The sequence below is a fragment of the Ostrinia nubilalis genome, chromosome 18 (genome assembly GCF_963855985.1).
Source record: "Ostrinia nubilalis chromosome 18, ilOstNubi1.1, whole genome shotgun sequence".
NCBI lineage: Eukaryota > Metazoa > Arthropoda > Insecta > Lepidoptera > Crambidae > Ostrinia > Ostrinia nubilalis.
The window spans coordinates 4,252,563-4,273,587 of NC_087105.1; the positions used below are offsets into that span (position 1 = coordinate 4,252,563).

At 35.3% G+C, this 21,025-nt stretch overlaps 1 protein-coding gene across 1 annotated transcript; it reads left to right on the plus strand.

Moving 5' to 3' along the window:
- Window positions 1-1,037: 1,037 nt before the first annotated feature.
- On the plus strand, window positions 1,038-14,811 carry LOC135080536 (lysM and putative peptidoglycan-binding domain-containing protein 2). The gene is made up of 4 exons (XM_063975181.1): window positions 1,038-1,260; window positions 1,359-1,645; window positions 12,091-12,315; window positions 12,742-14,811. The coding sequence occupies exons 1-3, from the start codon at window positions 1,048-1,050 to the stop codon at window positions 12,296-12,298; spliced, it is 708 nt and encodes a 235-aa protein (XP_063831251.1). The 5' UTR covers window positions 1,038-1,047; the 3' UTR covers window positions 12,299-12,315; window positions 12,742-14,811.
- Window positions 14,812-21,025: the final 6,214 nt, after the last annotated feature.

Sequence of the window (21,025 nt, forward strand, 5' to 3'; positions counted from 1 at the left end):
TTCTATGTAGTAATGAAAATATTGATTATACTTAATTAAAATTGATAATACAAATGACAATTATTATTTCTGTATTCTCTAACATCGTTGATATTCAAGACATACTTTTATTTTAGATATTGTTTTAGTTTTTTTAAATAGTAGATGTATCCCATGAAGCTACAGATAAAAATGGAGGCCACACTCCGAATACCTACTTGAAGCACAAACTAAGTATCACTATCTCGCTCTCTGTGGGCAGACTCGCTCTTTCTAAATAAACAAAAAATATAAAATTGCTCAAATTCAATGAAACCAATGTAAAATCTTTATTTCTTGACATAGGTATCATTAAAAATGATAAGTGTAATTACTGGTAAAACGTTTTAGGAAGAAATTACTGTAAAAAATGTGAAAAATGTTTACAATGATCCAATGTCGGAAATCACGAAATAAACACTTATGCGTGGAATCTTATGTCACTTCCAGGACACCACGTACTACCGCAACCACGCACTACAAAATTTTGCACCAATTCTTGTGATAAAACAATGATTATTTCCTGTAAACAATCTCAAACGAAATTAACTGCTTAATAAACAAAATAGTAAACAACCGCCATGATGGGCCGGATTGGGCCGATGTTGCCACATGGTACCGATTACCCAGGAATTGGGATTGTAATTCCCTGATTCGCCAACACATTAAGCCTAAATGGCCGACAATTTTATGATTTTTTATTTAACTAGGTAATCTTAGTTTCAAATATTAATTATTTATTTGTTTAACTTCTGATTTGGTTAGTGAATTGGCTATTTCGAAGAATTTACAAGGAGATTTAAATCAGAAGATAGCAATACTACAGTTCACACTAAAAAGAGAGGTAGGGCCGCAGAGAGCAAGATAGATATAAGCAGGTATTTGACTCAAGTTTTTGTTCCAACTCTGCCCTCCATTTTTATCTTTAGCTTCATGATGTATCCAAACGCAAGTTCAATGTACTAAACTACTATGAAGTTAGCATTTAGTGCTACTTTGGTGGCTAGCTTCACGCTCTTTCACTTCAACATGCCTGGCTGTCAACAAATGTCACTGTTCAATACGTCAAAAATGGAGGAGGACCGTCTTTTCGACGAGAGAGTTTCAATTCGAGAATCTGCTCGACCATTGAAAAAATACGGCAGCACTTGCAATCATATGAAAAGGAACGAAGAATACATTAAGCATGTCATGTCTAAAGGTGATACGCTGCAAGGAATCGCTCTGAAATATGGTGTAACTGTAAGTGCATCCGTCTCTTCACTAAAGTGTTATTATCTTGTTTATGTGCTAAATTTTGGGACAAAATTTATTTTTTGGACGTTCTATGTTTGTTGTAGATGGAGAAAATAAGGAGAGCGAATCGGCTATTTGCCACGGATAGTTTGTTTTTGAGGGAGTATCTTCTTATACCCGTGACAAAAGATTCCCCTTTCTACGAGAATGGGGAGCGAGTGACTGAGCCAGCGCCGCCCAGCCATCGAGCGTCAATCGCTGGGATGCCTACTAGAGACTTTTCGCCAGGCAGTCCAGACGAAAAGAAAAGTTTTGACGACTTTTTGAATAGGCTAGACTCATCCCTGGCAGATATAAAGAAACATGTTGAAAAGTCCAAGGAAAACAGTGAGTGAGTACCTTTTTTATCTACATAAAGCTATTTTAATATCTAAACATAATATTGAAGGATGTAACAATGTAGGCATGCATCGATTAACTGCAATGTGAACCAATAGTTATAATAAGTCTAGTGTACCGAAGGAGATATGATAAAGTAAACAGAAGTTGGGTCTGTGCTTTACTTACTATTTTGATAAACTTGTTTGTGGAGCCTGATAAGAGTTTATTTGATAGTTGGTAATGTCGGGCTCCAAGTTAACATCTACTGAATATTAAATTCATATTTTGAACGTAGCATTTAGTTGTAGAGTTAAAGATGTCAGTATTTCTAGTATGCACCTCTTTAAATGGGTAATAATGTTTTGAATAGCAAAGAAGTGGGATTTGGGAAGAGTTGTTTGTGTTTGATATTTTTGATTGTTAAAAAAAATAGAAGGATAGGTTTTAAACAATTTCTTCTGTCAGCTCTCAGTACAGAGCTGGGTCTTCTAATTTCGTTTAAATTACACTTACTATTCTTTATCCTGCCACAATCTATGAGTTTTTGCAATGGATTTTGAACTTCATAAGTTGTACTTATGATTCCAAATCATTTGAGGAAATAAATCTACAAGAATGCAATTGCTTTTAGAATTGTTAATCAGTAGCAGTCAAGGCAATTGTAATTGATTATTCCATTATAAGAAAGGGCAAATGAATCCAGTTAATTTTTTGCTCATTATCTCTTAGCTATGTAATCTTAGTAAAAGTGTTGAGCATTAGCAAATGTTGTGATTACACAACATAATTATGTAGTTGATTTAGTTAATAAACACAAAATAGTGTTAATTGATCAGTAAATAGTTACTTATTTATTTTCTATCAGGATTGATATTAGGATTAGTAACTATTATCATGAATGCAATTCTATCTTCTTGTGATTTTCATTAGATTAGTAACTGTTACAACAGTTATTCTAATTTAAATCAACAAATAATAACTAAACATAAAAGTAAAAATTTTCTTGCTCCATTATTACAATTTATTGAGTGATACATAGCCTGCAAAACAAGTTTTAAGTGATTGGCACCTGTATATTAACAATGTGACAATTAACTCTACAGTAGGTGTGTTATGAATTATGATGTTATGAATGTTTAAAATTAAACATTGTAAGACTTTGTTTTACCTACTTCTATTAGTGTCATAATTTTTTACTACATTGATATATGTAAATTAATGAAAGTCATTTTTATCTTATGATTCTGTATTATGGATAGTAAAAACTACATTAGAGAAGTACTTAAAATTGAGTATGTACATAAATAGTACTTACAAAATAAAAAAATCGCCATATTTTTTTTTTCAATTTTAATGCCTATTCTTTTAAGTATTGCTAGTCACTACAACTAGAGATGTGCCGCTGAGAAAGTTCTCGTTCCCGGCAATATTCCCAGTGAGAATATTCTCGAGAACCGAGAACGCTCCCGGGAATATTCTCAGTGTTCTCGACAGAATACATTTAGTTTTAATTTTAATTTTGTTGTTTGTATGTGATATTATTTGTAATGTTTCGATGTTTTATTAACTGGGCGTTAAGACTAGTCGTTATAAACAAGGCATGAAACGTATGAGTGAGATATTGCTGTCTTGTTCACTCTTTTCGTGGCGAATGCGTGCCGCGGCTTTAGAATTCGGCTACGGTATTTGAACATCAGTGTGCCGCTGAGTTTTTAAGGCCCTTGCCACCCTGGCGGATTGCAAGCGGATTCAAAGTGAATTTAAAGCGGAGCGGCGACGCGACGGAGAAGCTGCGTGAAAATATCGTGAAGCTTCCCGAGCCGCCTTCCCTTCAGCCGAGCTGGATTCGATGATTGACCTGTTTTCGAAGTTGGACCTACCTAACTGGACTATTTGTCCCAGGTATACATTATTGTCAAGAACTTCGAGTGTAGAGTCTCTAACTTTAGAGGAGTGGGTGCAACACGGTCTTTAGACATGATTTTTAAATCTTGTCCATGTTCATTTTGAGACCCACTTGTTGAGAGACTATAGAGGCCATCGAGCATTGTGCCTAGATCTTCCACGATCTCAGCCATGACTAAGATATCGTCTGCTGTCTGGGTGATGTACTCGCCGTTGATATTTATGCTGAATCCGCTCCAGCCCAGAAGCTTGAAAACATCTTCCAGGGCGGTGGTGATGACGTCTCCCTGTCTCACCCCTCGCTGCAACTGGATAGGTTTCGGGTCCTCTGATCTTAAAACGGACTGTCACTGTGGCGTGTTTGTACAAGCCTTTCAACACTTTAATGTATCAATAGTCAATTTAGCACAGTTGAAGAGACTGAAGCACTGCCCATGTCTCAATCGAATCGAAGGCTTTCTCATAGTTCACAAACGCAAAGTGGCTGATTATACTCCTTGATCTTCCGCATAATCTGCCGTAGCGTATATTATTATGGTATATGGTACTAAAGCCTTTTAGAAAACCGGCTTGTTCGGGGGGCTGAAAGTCGTCGAGCCTGCTAGCGTGACAATTCGTAATGACTATCGAAAACAGCTTGTAGACATGGCTCAGAAGCGAAATGGGTCTATAATTCTTCAACAAAGTTTTGTCACCTTTTTTGAAGAGCAGTATCACCATTCTTTTTTGCCATGCCGTATGCGTTATTCTCTCGAGGATGACGGAATCAAATAGTTTCTGAAAAGCCTTTAGTACCGGCGTTCCGCCTGCTTTCAGAAGCTCAGACGTGATTACGGTGCCTTGTTGTTTTTCAGCCGTTTGAGAACCATTCTAATCTCGTACAGACTAATGTCCGGGATATATTCGGTAACTGTCGGATCAGTCTAGCTAGCACGTATTTTTTATAAAAATGTGTCAAATAATCCGTTACACAGGCTATCCACAACTTATCCAGAAGTGGCGAAACAGGCCCTTACAAAGCGATTGTGAAATATGCCCTTAATGTCAAAAAGAATATGTAGTTTAAAAAACTAAAAACACATTTTTAATTATTAACAGCACTAAAAAGCCAAAAATCATCAGGACCCTGGATATCATCTAGCATTAAAGTGCTCGAAAAGACGAATCCAACGAACCCAAACTCGATGAGTTTCCGCCGTTTCGTTTAGGAGTTCTTTTGGCCACCTTCCAGTCCCATCATCAGACCAGCTGGTACCACAATATTGTATTGTCATTTCTAATCTACATATAATTGCCAAGTTTCATGATCATACAAGACTTAGAAGTGCGTGTAATTCAGATTCTAAGATTCCATTACATAATTAGTTGCATACACGAAGACCTAATAAGAGCGTCTTAAAAACGAAAAATTTACAGTTACATTATTTAATTACGTGTAAAAAGAAATTTCTGTCATCTTACATATCATTAAAACGACATTTCACAACGAAAAAAATAATATAATAAAGGTGCAGTTGCCGAGAATATTGCCAAGAAAGTTCCCGAGAATATTCTCGGGAACACTGAGAATATAGCCTTTCACTGCAAATAGAGTGTATTGTTTAATATACACTTATCTGTTGACTTAATTTTATACTATTATACTTATGAAAGTTTGTTTATTTCCATTTGATAAACATGATTCTCAACCTTTCTCACTTAGGAGAGCGCTCTCGGGAACGCTCCCGAGAATATTCTCAGTTGAGAGAGCGTTCTCGGGAACGGCACATCAATAACTACAACCCTTCCAAAGGGCCAGATACAGTTATCTACGGAAACGCATTTAAGTTTTTGCACGTCTGTAAATGGCTTAATCCAAGGCCGCAGCGCGCGCGCCGTGATTCATTCATATTATGCTTCAGCACTTTCTACGGTCACATGACAGGTCCCGCTACGCGCCATTCTCAATTTTTACATTGCGTAATTATCTGCATAGATTGAAGTTATTGTGTTTTTTAATTTACCATTACTGTTTTTTACCATGGAACAGTTTCTATTGCCTGGCTCTAAAAGCTGATGGCACACAAAATGGCTTTTATCACCCGAAGAAACACCAGTTGTAAACTGTTATTTCTTTTGAAATATTCAGGGATCCTCCCATCCATGAGCCTAAAAAAAAAATTTAATTTAAAATCTGCAGGTTTTTGGCTAGGACCACTGCTAGAGAGCATGTCAAACTATTTTTTGCCCAAATACGGTATCTTCTCTATCAAGAACGTAGTCGTCGTCGTCGTCTATCAATTCAACTGTGGTAAAAGTTCCCCTCCATATTTTAATTTTACAAGGATTCCTTCGTGTCTATCAAATAATATTTCTACCTTTAGCCTTGCAGTACTTGAATAAGCCTTGAAAATTTACAAAAGAGTAGGTATTAGGCGTACTCTACTCCTATTATGTATAATGCAATGTGTTTCACGCTATCCTAAACTCACTGAATCGATGGAATTTGTTTTGGTTGGTTTAATGACGAACTTTTCCCTTGACCTACCATTATTATCTGTTTGCACGGTATGTCGGCCGGTATACTGGAACTCTCTAGTGTTTATATCATACTTTATAATAACACTATAGCAGATGTTATTGTAATATTATTGAATCAAAGTAGAATTTGGCTTATATCATTCAAAGAAAATTGATAGCAGGGATTTCTATTTTTAACTAATAAAGATTCAAGTCGTATATTACTCGCAAATTGCTATAAAATAAAACATGAATGGAGATAACCTACAGCTTATCTTAGTATGTAGTTGGATCTGGCATCTCCTATATTTTACGTGTTATTTAAATGACGTCGTCGGCTACAGTTTCATATTTTTATAGCTTTTCATGTATATTTAAACTTAGCAAAGGCACATAGGGCGTGTAGCGTGCGTGAGGTTCTGCTAACTTCGTCATACAATTTGGAGTGCGTATAACAGAATTGAAATAAACTTAATCCAGGTTTTTGTCATTAAAATATCGAATAAAAGGGTGTTCGCTTTCTGTTTGTCAAAGCTTTTATGATCGCCGTGTGCCAGAGGTTTTAGCTTCGTTATCACAAACTTGTTGAGATACTGAAGTTTGCAGTTCAAGGTTAGACAAGGACGGTAATAACACGATGTTATTGATCGGGAGGATATGATTATTACGTTTTTAATATACTTTCTAGCTGCACATAGACAAGTGATAAAACTGGGGAATTGCCCATCATCTTTTAATCAACTAGACTTATTATTAGAACCCGTTATATGCAAGGACGATTGTTCTTAGGAATTTCGGAAACGAAAAAGCCGGCTAGAGGACTAAAAGCTATGAATAGACCTCTCGATTGCCGAAATGCTATAGGCTAGTTACTGGCTGGCTTACAGTTATCTTTTATGATGTTTCGACAGCTATCCCTCGGGATTTCTCCCAACCAAGGTTTCTTTGGAGGCCAAGCTTTAGATCCTGGCTATACAAGAGTTGCAGGGGTGAAAGTGTGGTGGGATAAGTCCGGGTAGTCTTTTAACCCTACGGTGGTCGCGCTCTAAAATATTACGTTAATGGTCGCGCGGATTACATGCGTAATCCATTTTATGGAGTAAAAAAATAAGACATCTCTTTATAAAAACATGTTTCTTTATTTTTGATATTTATTGTCATGTATTAGTTAATGAAATAATCAAACAAAGAAATGAGCAGTCTTCTCAGTTTTTATAAATTAACCAAAACATAAAAATCATCATTTTTCATGAAGAAAATGACAACTTTGGCAGTTTAGTAAATTATTAAGTACTATTTGTACTTATTTATTAATTATATTTTGAACAGGAGATACAGGCCATCATGGAATGATAAGGACAAATAAATTTGTTGCATGAATTACAAGTATTACCAGTACTTTGATTGCGCTTTCTTCCGCAGTCAAAGTAGCGACCTAAAAAACTCCGCTGTGATGGTTCTGAGTTAGATGACTAATCACTGGTCTGTGAAACTGGTTCTCTTGTGGAAGAATGTGCACTTCTTCATCAGAAACCAAAGGGTCGCCAGAAGATACGCTTTCATTGTCAATTACTTCTAGCCATTCTGCAATTTGTGCTTTTTGCCTATTGTTCATGATTTTTATCTGAAATACAATGATGTTATTGAAAACACAAATGTGAATACATATCTATGCCGTAATTATTTATTATAAAGCAATAATTTACACTAATAATGCAAAAACAAACACATTACGTAAAAAAGGTAACTTAAAAAATACTTACGTAATTGGTCGCGCGGATTACACGGGTAGACCATCGGCATTTACGGGGCTCCTGCGACACATCCACAAGCGACCTGGCGCTCACACGTCATTAATTGTGATCTTCGACTATGCAACTTAAAGTACACGAAGTATCAAAACGATCGCGTTGACCGATTTCAAAATATTAGACAATTTGCACGAGTGGATTACGGGTGTAATCCGCGCGACCACTGTAGGGTTAAGACCTAAGGTTTACGATACCGCATGAGTGTTCACCATTGTATTCACTTGGAGATTGGAGATCCTATCTCCTGGACACGGAGAATAAAGATCGTGTAACGGAGTAACAAGGATTGTATAACGGAGTTATAACTCTGAAAGTACACACGTAAAACGGATTCGTTAGCCAGCACTTTATTTGTGTCCCTCTTTCTCACCGGGACACTGATAGAGCTATGGTGGTGATATTCTATTATTAGAATTTTAGTTGTACCTACTTAGTTAATAGCTGAACCTATGGAGGTTGAAGAGTCTAATAGAAGAGTAGGAATACTAGTAGTTGCTGAAACCATCTGTCTGTCATATCTACATTGTCACGCTGTGATGCTGTGGATTGCCATTAGACAACATAATTGGCATCTACTACTATTAAACGCTCTACAACTGTCCGGTTGATGAATGTGCCACTGATAATGACGCACTATAATGTATAATCAGGGTCAGCGCCCTCATTACTATGTTGTATCACTTGTTATCAGCGAGCAAGTGAGCGAGTGGACCCGACGAAAACATTTGTTTTGGACACCATTTTTGATCTAAGAAAGATCATGATCTTTTACTGCGCGGCTTGAAATAACGTTTAGCGGTCGTTTCAATTTACACTCACTTACCAATTTAATGGACTGTTTTAAAATCTTCCTACAACTTAGTACCTACAATACACAATACAACACGGAATATCGATGACCACTTGAGTAGTTTTTTAAGGTACATTTCACTTAGGAGAAAATTAGTTTTTCATTTTCAAATGTCTTTCTAATAAAGCCACTCAATAAATAATTCAGTAGGTAGATTTCGTAAAAGATTCTGAAGAAAGTTAAAGATACAGGCATGACTCTACAATCACTGTAAAGCAATATCAAGGAAAGCGTAAAATTATGAATCCTAAATGAAATAATATACCACTTACAATACAGGGTGTATATTCAGCAAGATTTCCAACATTTTGTAGTAAAATATGAAGTACACGACAAGTGTCCAAGGTCTTCACAACACTTTGAGTTGTTTATTATAACTGGAAGTATTATTTACGATTAATCGCATAAACTAACCAATCCATCAAATTCTTCCTGTTTATCCAGAGATCTAAATCCGGGAAGGCTGTTCCATGTTATATCTAAAAATATGAACGACGCCATGATGAGGTAAACATGTTTTGAATTGGATTCGTAGCGTTGTAGTTTTGCAATTCCAAACTGTTCATGAATATAATCTGTGAGAGACAATAAAGGATACCCACATACTATTACCATATTTACTACTAGAAATAACATAGCAATGCGAACTGCTTTCAAAGAAAACAATAAAATTCATAGAGATTCAATAGAGAAGCTTATAGGGTTCATTTTCTCCAATTCAATAGGTACTTCCATTCCATTTCGGCAGGTTTTATCTCGTATTCTAGAAACCAAGTTGTATCGAGCTACCAAATTCGTTTTGCCACTGGAAGTGTGACTTTATACGGTTGTAATAAAGCATATCCTGTTGTTAAGGATTGTGGGAAGTAGGTCAGCGGGAGTGGTCAGCTCAGTTGGCCAGCCATCCTGTAGTGCGGCTAAAAATATTCCATTGAGTAAACTCGCTTGTTTAATCCTTGTACTGTTCCTTCAGTTATATTTCGCGCCAATGTAAATGACAATTGTGTACATTATGATAGAAATTCACTGATACAGATACTGAATTGTCTCGTGAACTCAATATTATTTCACTTTGAAATCTTAGTAAATACTTACTCATATTACTGGGTCCAAAGAAAGTACGGTTTGAATGTTAGCCGGCTATATTAGCTTACAAGATTTGCCAAAGAGGGCACGAACTGTGTATATTATAAAGGCACAGTCAATTATTATAAGTTTAATGGAACGCAATAACCTCATTCACGATTCTCGCAAATCGATATTTTTTATCGTCAAACTATAATGTTTAGGAACCAAAATTGTTTCCGTTATCATGTTATATTCGACAACTATCAGAGTGATTCATTTTGAAAGTTTGTTGATATTTTATGGACTTTGCTCGTCTCCAACACGAATGTCCACTGTCCACTGAAGTCTGAAAACTAATTTTCAAAAAACATTCGCAATTAAATGATATGAATATGTGTACGCGATAAGGGTTATTCGTATCATTGTGTCCCAATTAAATGTCGCATATTGTCCAGGGAAAATTCTGTTGTACAAAAACCCATAGGTACATATTCATCACCTAACTAAATCTTTATGTCCCTACTTCATATTATCTCAGTGAAAGAACAACTCTTAAAATAGGCGTCTAGACGAAATAATGTAAACAAAGAGCGATACCTTCGTCAGTTTTGCGACTAATTAAGTACACAACTAATAATTTAGTAATTATTGTAGAGAATTCACGCTTCAATCGAGTTGTTAATGATAATTACTTGAGCAGAACTAGTAAACATAATATTAATTATTACGTCACAACACGCCTCTGTGGACCAGCTCTAGACTGTAGATTCTGTATTATCCTGTTGAGACATAAAAAAGAAATGGGTCATGATGTCATAATTCAGAATAAGAATTATGCAGATATGATTCAAAGTTTTATAGATGGTAAATATTGATTTACCATCTATAAAACTGATCCTGAGATCCTGGTTAAAATAGAGTTACCCTCAGACATGGTAAATCGATAGATCCTGGTTAAACTAGAGTTACCCTCAGACCAACACCACCAGAGGCCAGCAGTAGCTGCAGTCAAATTTTCAGCACTATAACGATTTGGTAGAATAGGAAGTAGGAACTGTCTAATTGACTGTATTATGACACAACCAGCGATCTCGTAATGAGTCTCGTCACAGATCTCGTGACTGCTCGCGATTAAGAACAGTCACGTGCTTTTAAATTAATAGATTGTAATTGATATTCGCCACTTTACACGTTATAAAGCATTCCTTTTGCTTTAAGTTATTTAGTGGTCATTTAGAAGCCGATCCAAAAATTAAGGAAATTATTTTATAATCGTTTTTTTCTCTGTTTCATGGTTTACTTATTGTAATGATGTCAGTTATTTAGTCACAAGTATTGATTATTAGCATTTCTAATGATACTTTTGTAACAATAGACACATCTTACTCCCTTGGGCATTCACCGAGCTTTTTGTTGTTAATGATAAAAGTTAATAATGAGTTTTAACTATCGTTATCGTGCATGCAATATTATTTGTACTTGTTTTCGAAAAATAATTGCCTATGTTATCTATTGTTAATAGCAGTATACTAGAATGATTCACATAGAGTTTACAGAAGACGGTAATAATAGGCCCACCATTAAGGTTTCATACAAAAATGTTAGTAGTTATTGTATACGCACGACATGACATATTCCATGCATCTTAATGTAGTGAGTCACCAAGCAGTGCTCTACAAAATCTATACTTCTATACTAATATTATAAATGCGAAAGTAACTCTGTCTGTCTGTCTGTCTCTCTTTCACGCCTAAACCACTGAACCGATTTTGATGAAATTTGGCATAGTTTGAGTCCCGGAAAAGGACAGGATAGTATTTATCCCGGTTTTTGAAACAGGAACACGCGTGATAAGGTTTTTCTGTGACAGACAAAATTCCACGCGGGCGAAGCCGCGGGCGGAAAGCTAGTACGGAATATTTTGACAAATACATAGCAATTTTAATATTACGATCCGTGTTGTCAGGCAAGATGCTTATACGTCACTGATCGAAATAAGACCCTAGGATATAAATCTAACTCGGCACAACCAACCTAGATTCTGATCCAGTAGATCTAGACAAGAAAACCAGTCTCAGCTCTCAATATCTAGACAAAATAGACGTAGATTCTGATCCAACACATCTAAGTAAAGGTCTCTATTCTCGAATTGTCTTGGTCGCTTGTCTCTATCACGACGCGACGCGAACCGCCACCATATATGAAGACCAGTCTTCATTCTCAATGCCTAGACCAAGTTCTAGATTCAATTCTTAGATTCGGATCAAACAGATCTAGATTTTGATCCTCTGTGGCACTAATACGACAATACTCTCATTCCAGATTCGTGAAAGAAATCGACGAGGGCTTCGTGAGACACCGCCCGACCGCCCGCTTGCGGCAGTCAGCGTCAATGGGCGCGTCCACGTCGTACAACGAGGTGATCCCGCCGCCGCTGCCGCCGCCGACCGCCACCCTGACCCAGGGTCGCCGGGTCGACTCCTCGCTGAAGCGTCTGGAGAGAGCGCACGACGACCTGTTCCAGTTGTAGCGGTCGAGGCAGCGCAGGTGTGTTCAGTGATCGCTCCGCCATCATCAGGTCATCTAGACTTGAGGCAGTCAGCGTCCCGCCGCCGCTGCCGCTGAGAGTCTCAGCATAGTGCTGATTGACAGTCTCAGCTTGAGACTGACCTGGGTTAGACTGTAGAGAAACTGAAGCTAAACTTGCTGAAACGCCTAGGAAATGTGCACCCAGTGGCTAAGGCAACACAGGCACTTTACTTACTACCAGGACTAGTCAGCGTGGTAATTAAATAGTACGCAAATATCCACACGTGATTAGCTGTAGCTACGGTGACACCTCGCTGAGATGCTTGAAAAGAATATAAGACATTGTTTATACGGCTTTGTTTGTAAGATTTCTAGTTTTCATTGGCGCGGTAGACCGTTTAGACTGCTATGATTGTACTAATCAAGTTATGTCTCATGTTCCAGGTATGCGCGGTTCCAATGAACGTGACGCCTGCGGCTGAGACGTCCAGCATCCATATTACGTAAGGCGATTGCCCCCAGACGCCATGAAGTCGCTATCATCGTGATAGCAACTACGGCTGTCAGGACTCAGCGATCGCCATCCGTAATAGCACCGCGTACGGTGAGCGCGTGAGGTCACCTCCACATGGACACTATCTGTGAGTGATGACGTTTTAGTCCTATGAACACAAGTAAAAGTAATCTAATAATTTTAAGTATAGTTAAATATAACACCCAACAGTCGATAGCTTTGGTAGGCTGACGTTGAAAGGTCCGAGTGTCTGAAAAATAGTTTGCTATGAACGAAAACAGTTCCAGGTTCTACATTTTGTACAGACGATAGCACATCAAGATGAAAACTCATATTATGTAGTTACAATAGACACTAAAGTACGAGTAGCTGTGTTTTCGACTGTACATCTTACATTATTTTGTTCATAAACATGATCATCTTTGCCGATATACGCAAAATTTGGGCCTTCACTCGCTTTGCTACTTCGGAGTAGCAAAGTTATAGGACGTGCAAGGACCGCGTACATATTTAATATGACCAGAATTTGGTTATAAATGTAGAGAAATAATACCTTGCTTGACAAAAATAAGCAAATTAATGTCACATTTATTTCAGTTAAAACTTCTTTATAAGGGTAGCTGATTGTATATTGGTCAAATCAATATGTTTATCCATGATTAACCCAAATAGTATGTTAATGATTTGCAAATCTGAATGTAATCTTGAGATAAAATAAGTGTATCTAGTAAATCAGTACCGAATTATCAATGACTGATTCATTGATATTTGACCTGTTGGCCAAATAATATGTACCACTGTAATGCATCAAGACGCTATATTAAATAATAAATTGAAACGATGTTGTTATAAAATCTCCAAAATTACATCCTATTTACACGTAAGCAAAAAACAGAAACGAATTTTCAGATTGTGTGTGAACTTGTATCTCCAAATAAAACCTGGCAGCTAGTCATTAAGACCATAGGTATGCACAATGGCAACAATTTACTAACCAATAGGTTAGTAAATTGTTAAGTACTTCCTAAAGTACATAATAATGTACTGTAGGAAGTACTTTATCGCCGCTTTCTATGTACTGTATACAGATATTCAATCTCGAACCTCACGCAGCTCACTGGATGGTCAAGTGATAAATTACTATTCATAATAAATATAGATATTAGCTAGGTAATGCGTATATTATATGAATATGTATCAGCCCTTTTAAGAAACCGGTCTTACCGCTGCCTCTGACAAGACCAGCTCATAGACAAAGTAACATTCGATATTTAAATTCGAGAATTTAAATTAGAAATGACGAAAGCTTTCGGCGACTAGTTTGACCGAAGCTATCTAATGCCACGTAGATTATAAAATATTTCATAGACATAGATTTACTGGCGCTTATTAACTAGCGGAGCGAAATCGTTTCGAGACGTTACTTTGTCTACAAGCTATAGCGATAGATAGACATAGACAATACATAATATTGGTTGTTATATGCAAAGTCGTATTTGCATTTTTTGTTTTAGAATTATCTATTTATTTAAATTGGTACATGCAAAATTCCATAATGCTGTGAGATGTAATTATATTTTTAGCGAACATAGTAAAATAAATTAGCCTATTTGATGAATTAGCTAAATGCAGTAAAGGTCACATTATGAGAAATCATAGCCTCTAAATGTGTAGCATTCTACCGATAAGTCAAGATGAGTATCTAATAAATTATGTGTTAGATATGAATACGTCCACGTAACCAAACAATATACATAAACGTAACTAAATAATAATGCCTACCTACATAAAATATATGGGATTTTCTTACTAAAATATGAATGTTGCTATTTTAACTGTAGGCAAAATATACATTAAAAAAAACTGAATTAAATAGCGTTGACTCGTTTTATATTATAGATTTCCTAAAATATGGCAAATAAATTACGCATATTTAAACATAGCATATTAAAACCTAAATTAATAATATATCCATACTTGTTTTTAAAGTAAATCATAATATATTTATTGTATTCTAAGGTTGAATATACACTACATGAGAACATTTCTTCATTTTTTTCTATTTTCATCATTAAGATATAATTTCTTCTAATGCTTGAATAACTTCAATGGTATTTTCTATAATATTATGACTTCTAAATGGAGATTCAGATTTGTGACTTTATGATGAAAGAATTTCTACCTATAAATTAACGTTATATCCTCAGATTAAACGGGATTTTTCTTTAACTACGCTACGGCTGTCCTATATTTTTGTAACTCTGCTATGATAGTGTAAATTCGACCTTACGACGCCAAGTACTAAAGAGGCACTAAATAAATGTAAATGTTGTAAAATAATATTTGTTGAGCTTAATAGAGTATAACAAATACCTGTTTTATTCGTTGTATAAAAGTATATTATCAAATAATGTAACGTAGAACTGCGACTCCAATATACAACAGCGAGTTGTATAATATGTCACGTTTGATCCTTTATTGTCATACATATAATAAAAGTAATGTCGTGTGTCTGGTGTTCGTCAATGTATGTATGTCAAATCATTATATTTAAAAATTCTTCTTCACCAAAATAAGGTCTCGGGAGAGTAACTAAAGAGAGATAATAATGAGAGATTTAATATAAAATTGATATCTTAGTTACTATAAAAATTTAAGCCGAAAGAGCACATCAGTAAAAATAATGTTCCTTACATGAATGATATTTGCATTGATGTGAATAAAGAAGACTAGTTGATGATACGTCACATCACTATTAATTGTCCATGTACTGTATATAGTACACGCCATTTCAGAATAGCAATTGTTTTATTGTGGCAGTGAAAGGATTAAGTTAACATTGGATTATATTGTAAATTGCCTGTAATTTTGGTGAAGAAGTAGTTACTAATTTTATAAGTTACAAGTTTTGTCGCAAATAAATATAGTGTTTTGTAGTTTAGTGTAATCTATTGTTAATATACAAATGTAATTTTTGATGGATGTGTTGAATTTTCACAATAACATTTTGTAAGCCTTCTTTGGCGATATTTGCTCTAAGACACTTTGAATAATCTTTATAATTTTTGCATCACATTGAGGCGTGTTTGTCGTGCGTGTATCATTATGTATTGTAATATTTCAGTGCCTTGTGATAAGCTCACGTTACTTCCAATGTATCTATGTGTAAACTTTATAGTCATTTTGCAGCTGTATCCTTCATTATTTCATATTAATTCTATTAGTGAATAACTCAACGAAGTATAAATTGCAATAGAGGACAATATACGCTTTTCTGCTTATTGATTCTGGTGCTATTTTGTTTTTATGCGTTTATGTATTCCAAGCAGTGACTGTCCATCTGATATTAACTGAAAGATACCTATTTTCCAGATTAACTCATCCCAGCTCAGGTGGATATACAGCTTTATAAGTTAAAAAATCGAACAAGTTTTTTCCAAATTATTGTTGTTATTACTAAATTATAAGAGCTATGTAAAATATTGTATATAGTTTAATGTATTTATGTATACATTTAGTGTGGCTCTACTGTAATATCCATTGTGGATAGGTCCAATACAATTCAGTTATATTTTGCAGATTAGTGTAGCTTTTATTTTTGTAAATTATCCCCTTTAATTTATGCTAGTTGAGCTTTAATAAATAATATTTTATTACATGTTACTTTAGTGTTTCATTTACTTCAAAGGTCAGGAAAGTTAAAATCACAAAGTCAATAGTAAAAAATTTATTTGTAAATAAAAATATATTGTACCCGATTTAACGTAAAATATAATTCGTTTAGAATCATCTTAAACATATTTACACGTTTGAATATTTACAATTAGTTTCTAACGGCCGTAACTACAATTGTAATAATGCTATGTTGGGATTTGGCCGAGGAATGGTAACAACAAAGTGAGAAAACAAGAGTGCGGACATAACTTCATTGCTGTTTAAAGGTCCATGCACACCACGTTTTTTTCGTGCGTTTGCTGCTAAATTTAGATTGCTGTATAGTTACATTGATTGGGATAACATGACGCACACAGCGCGTTCCATTAGCGCGTAGCGTTGATAACGCGGTGTGCATGGGCTCTAAGAATACCAGTCAGTGACTCCAAACCATTTAAGAGCCATTTTACATTTTCGTGCGAATTTCTAAGATTTTGGAAGCATGAATTACTATCTTAAGCAACACCCAGAGATTATTTAATAACTGCGAAAGATAGGTCAATCCTTGTTGTTGACCATTAATGAAACGGATTTACTAAAACTCTTTTGCTTAATTCACAGTGCCCCATCTCCCACAACCATTTTACGAAAAAATTGCCGCAGACTCATTTTCAAAGTCCTGTATCTATTATTTATGCTCATATAATAAGCTTAAAAATATATAGTAATCATCGGACATATATTCTTGTAGTCCATTAATGAAATAGATTCTTGAATTTCATTACCATTATTGAGTAAAATCTAAAAATAATTTGGCAAATTTGAAGATTAACGTCACATTTTGATCGTGGTTTTTGGTTTAAAAACACAGCATAAACTGCTATAAAAGTATCCCAAAATAAAGAATATTCATTGTAGAATTAATTTCTACAGTTATTGTTTAAATATTAGTAACCACTTTGTCAAAATATTGATGTGAATATCAGTATAAATTACAATGCGCAAGCCGACATCGATTAGTATGGCGCGAGCGCCCGTCAAGGCAGGACCTGTGTCATTTTTCCCGCCGTGACGTTTACGTGCGTTCGTGTCGTAAAGCGGTGATTTGTACGGCGACCAAATACATTTGATACTATGCCGAGAGGCTGTTTCGAGTCGGCCGGCCGAGCAGAAATTGAAATGATGAATTTTAATTTCTTTGACGGATCTGGGTGTAACTATGTATAACATGTAGGTACCATGTATTTAATTTAATAAATAAATTATAAAAAAGTATATCCATTATGATAGCACCCTTAACACAAGCATATTGGTTGCCTACTTTTGGACTAGATGGCGCTGTGAAATTATCCAAAGATTTGTTTATTTATTTATCCGCTTTGAGTTTTGTTTCGTGAAGAAGAAAAAGAAGCGTTTTGTTTTGTTGTTAAATCTATACTAATAAAAGAGGAAAGATTTAATTGTTTGTTTGGAGGCAATAGGCTCCGAAAAAAAATTCTTTCACGATTTAGAATCCTAATTTTTTTCTATGTAGGCTATAAAATATTTTCAAAAACTTTAGTCCAAAATCTTTGATAAAATTCGACGTTTAATAAATAAATTAGATAACATGTTAATGCTTTTTTTTTCAGTACGATTTTAGTACTTGTTTTTTAGAAATTCTACGATTTAACTAAACTTCTAAAGTTATCATAATTTATTAACTTCTAAAATATACATATTATATCCTATTGATAGATGACGTGCTTCGCATTTTATTAAAATTATTACCTGACTAGGTTAAAAAGGTGTGGAATGTTATTTTGGAGATAACTTGGTTCCATAGAAATATAGAGAGATGCTAAGTAATGCGCTGAGTTCGAAACTCAGTGTCGTATTAGAAATTCACACACACAAAGAAATCAAATTATGTGCTCATTATCCATTGCGGTATCAGTATTCAACGTTCGAATAATCTTTAGTAGGTACTATGCAAGCAATATAAACTGTTTACATAATGACGTCGTTACTGTCATCATTGCTTTCACAAGCAATATGTTCCAATTTGTCCCTTGTCACATTTCCCTTTAGTTTCTGTGATCTGTGCTTGTTTCTAAGTTGATATCAATGAAATATTCCTTAGTACTTTTGATTTAAATTTTTTTTTTATTTTGACACGTGTTTGAAAAATCAAGGTCAGATTACAATAAAATAACAAGTGAAAACGTAACATTGCATTGCAACTCGCAATTTCGCAATATTGATGAGGAGATTCCATTGGAAAGTCTGTATTCATTCCTAGGATTCCCCTAACACCATCAAATTCAAGAGAATTCAAGAGAGTGCAGTTTCCCATCTCATGCTTAGGGACCACGGTTTAAAATAGTGTGGTTGCATAGAGCCTGCAACGGGCAACCGCGTGCGCAGCTGCTCATACTAATTTTCGATACAAAAGCAAGTGTTTTAGCGGAGATCCATATGGTAGCGGGAGTAGACTTAATGGAAATCTATGCTTCTCCGACGACCAGTTGTATGTGGAATACTCCAGAGTATGCGCACACAATAGCCTGGTGATTTTAGCACCTGAAGGAAAAACAAAAAAACATTGTTTACAAAGAAATCTGCGGCAGGTGTAGTGTTTTAATTTTGTTTTAGAAAGATCTCATAATTTTGTAAGTATTCAAATATTTAAACATAATGATGTGTAGATTTTATATCAAAAAATATAATCATTTAACAAAATCAATTTTCTTAGAATATTTTAATTCTATTAGAACCATTTTCCACTTCATCGCAGAAGAAGTCGCGGGCAAAAAGCTAGTATGAAATATTATTATGTAGTATTGCCCGCGGCTTCACCCGCTTGAAATTTAGTTTGTCACAGATCGTCATAAATTATAGCCTATACATTGTTATTCTGGTCGACGCCAGGGATGGATGAGCGTCGCTGTCGCTGGCGACAGGGTCTTCTGGTTCAGGGTTCATGGCGTAGGTCTCAGGCAAAATGAAATCCACTCGTAGAAATTAATAAACTCAGTGTATTAACGAAAATAATTACACACAGCACTAGAGACGTATCGGAACTGAGTGAACCAAAGGTCTTGCGATAGGAACGTCCGACCCGAGTGATAGTTGAACACAGACTGCCTAGTACTGCTGTACTGTACTGTAAAGTTTCATCAAAATCTGTTCAGTAGTTTTTGCGTGAAAGTGTAACAAACATCCAGACATCCACACAAACTTTCGTATTTATAATATTAGTAAGACTAGTAAAAAGTAAGATAGTAAGATGAATTATTTTAGTTATTTGTTTACTTATAATAATATTTATTTATTTATTTCTTAGCTCTGTCTGATAATGGATCTGGAGGAGATGCAATGGCCACCTCCGTAACAAAACAATAGAACCATATGGAGTTTGGGCTTGTGTGATTCGCCTTGACGAATATTTCGTATCCAGGGTCCGATGATGGAGCTGTAAGGGGGCAGATTTTTTTTTCACTATGTGACTGTCTTTATTTTGTACTTAATATATTTTACATATTATACCTATTCGTGTTTCATTATTCGTATCCAGGGTCCGATGATGGAGCTGTAAGGGGGCAGATTTATTTTTCACTATGTGACTGTCTTTATTTTATACTTAATATATATTTTACATATTATACCTATTCGTGTTTCATTATGAATCGAAATATAAAAGACTTAATAAACTCTATTAAAAATTTAAATTAATTAATCAAGTTTGAATACCTCATTGTACCTTAAAATTAATAACTTAAATCAAGTCTTAATACGGTCACGGCTCAAGATTTTTTTGTCCATTTCAGCGTTCTTTTTACTCTTTTGACGTTGCGTTGACAGCTTTTACCTAAATTCGCGCGGAATATTTTTGTGAAATGGCTCTTAACTGATAGCGGCATATAAAGTAAACACAGTGGCATGCTATGTACTTGTAATACGTGATTTGCAACAAAAATGCAATTTGATTTCGTGATCACGTTTCATTTGTCTACAGGCACTGACTGATATAAGTCACGTGACACTAAAATTAACGGTAAAACATAAACAAACATACTAATTTTTGTCGAAATGTAGACTTATCATTATTTGGCCATGCACTCCTTCAAATTATAATATTACAGGATATTTTTTTAGGTTAGTAAAAATAAAATGATTACATTACTTAATACGATAATACTTGTTAAAAACTTCTATATTGGCTTTAATATTCAATCAAATTGAAATCTTAACACATGCAAACAATAAATTATTTGGACATTAAATCGATAATACAAAAATGTGGGTATTTTTTAACTTTGCAATGGCATAGCGTTAAACCCACATTCATGTTAGGCCTGCTATACACGGACAGCTTGAAGCAGTTAGTGTCGGCAGCTTCAAGCTGCGACTGCATAGCAAACTACGGAAACAGTTGTAACTGCTCGAGCGGTTCCGTGTATGTTTGTACGAAGTGTACTGTAGTTTGCTACGCAGTCGCAGCTTGAAGCTGTCGGATACTAACTGCTTCAAGCTGTCCGTGTATAGCAGGCCTCAATGTTGTATGAACTTGTATGATGT

Bases quoted from the DNA above. Each gene is read 5' to 3' on its own strand.
- LOC135080536 (XM_063975181.1), top strand. From the start codon at position 1,048: ATGCCTGGCTGTCAACAAATGTCACTGTTCAATACGTCAAAAATGGAG. The intron at 1,261-1,358 runs GTAAGTGCATCC...TGTTTGTTGTAG, and splicing joins CTCTGAAATATGGTGTAACT to ATGGAGAAAATAAGGAGAGC. The intron at 1,646-12,090 runs GTGAGTACCTTT...CTCTCATTCCAG, and splicing joins AAGTCCAAGGAAAACAGTGA to ATTCGTGAAAGAAATCGACG.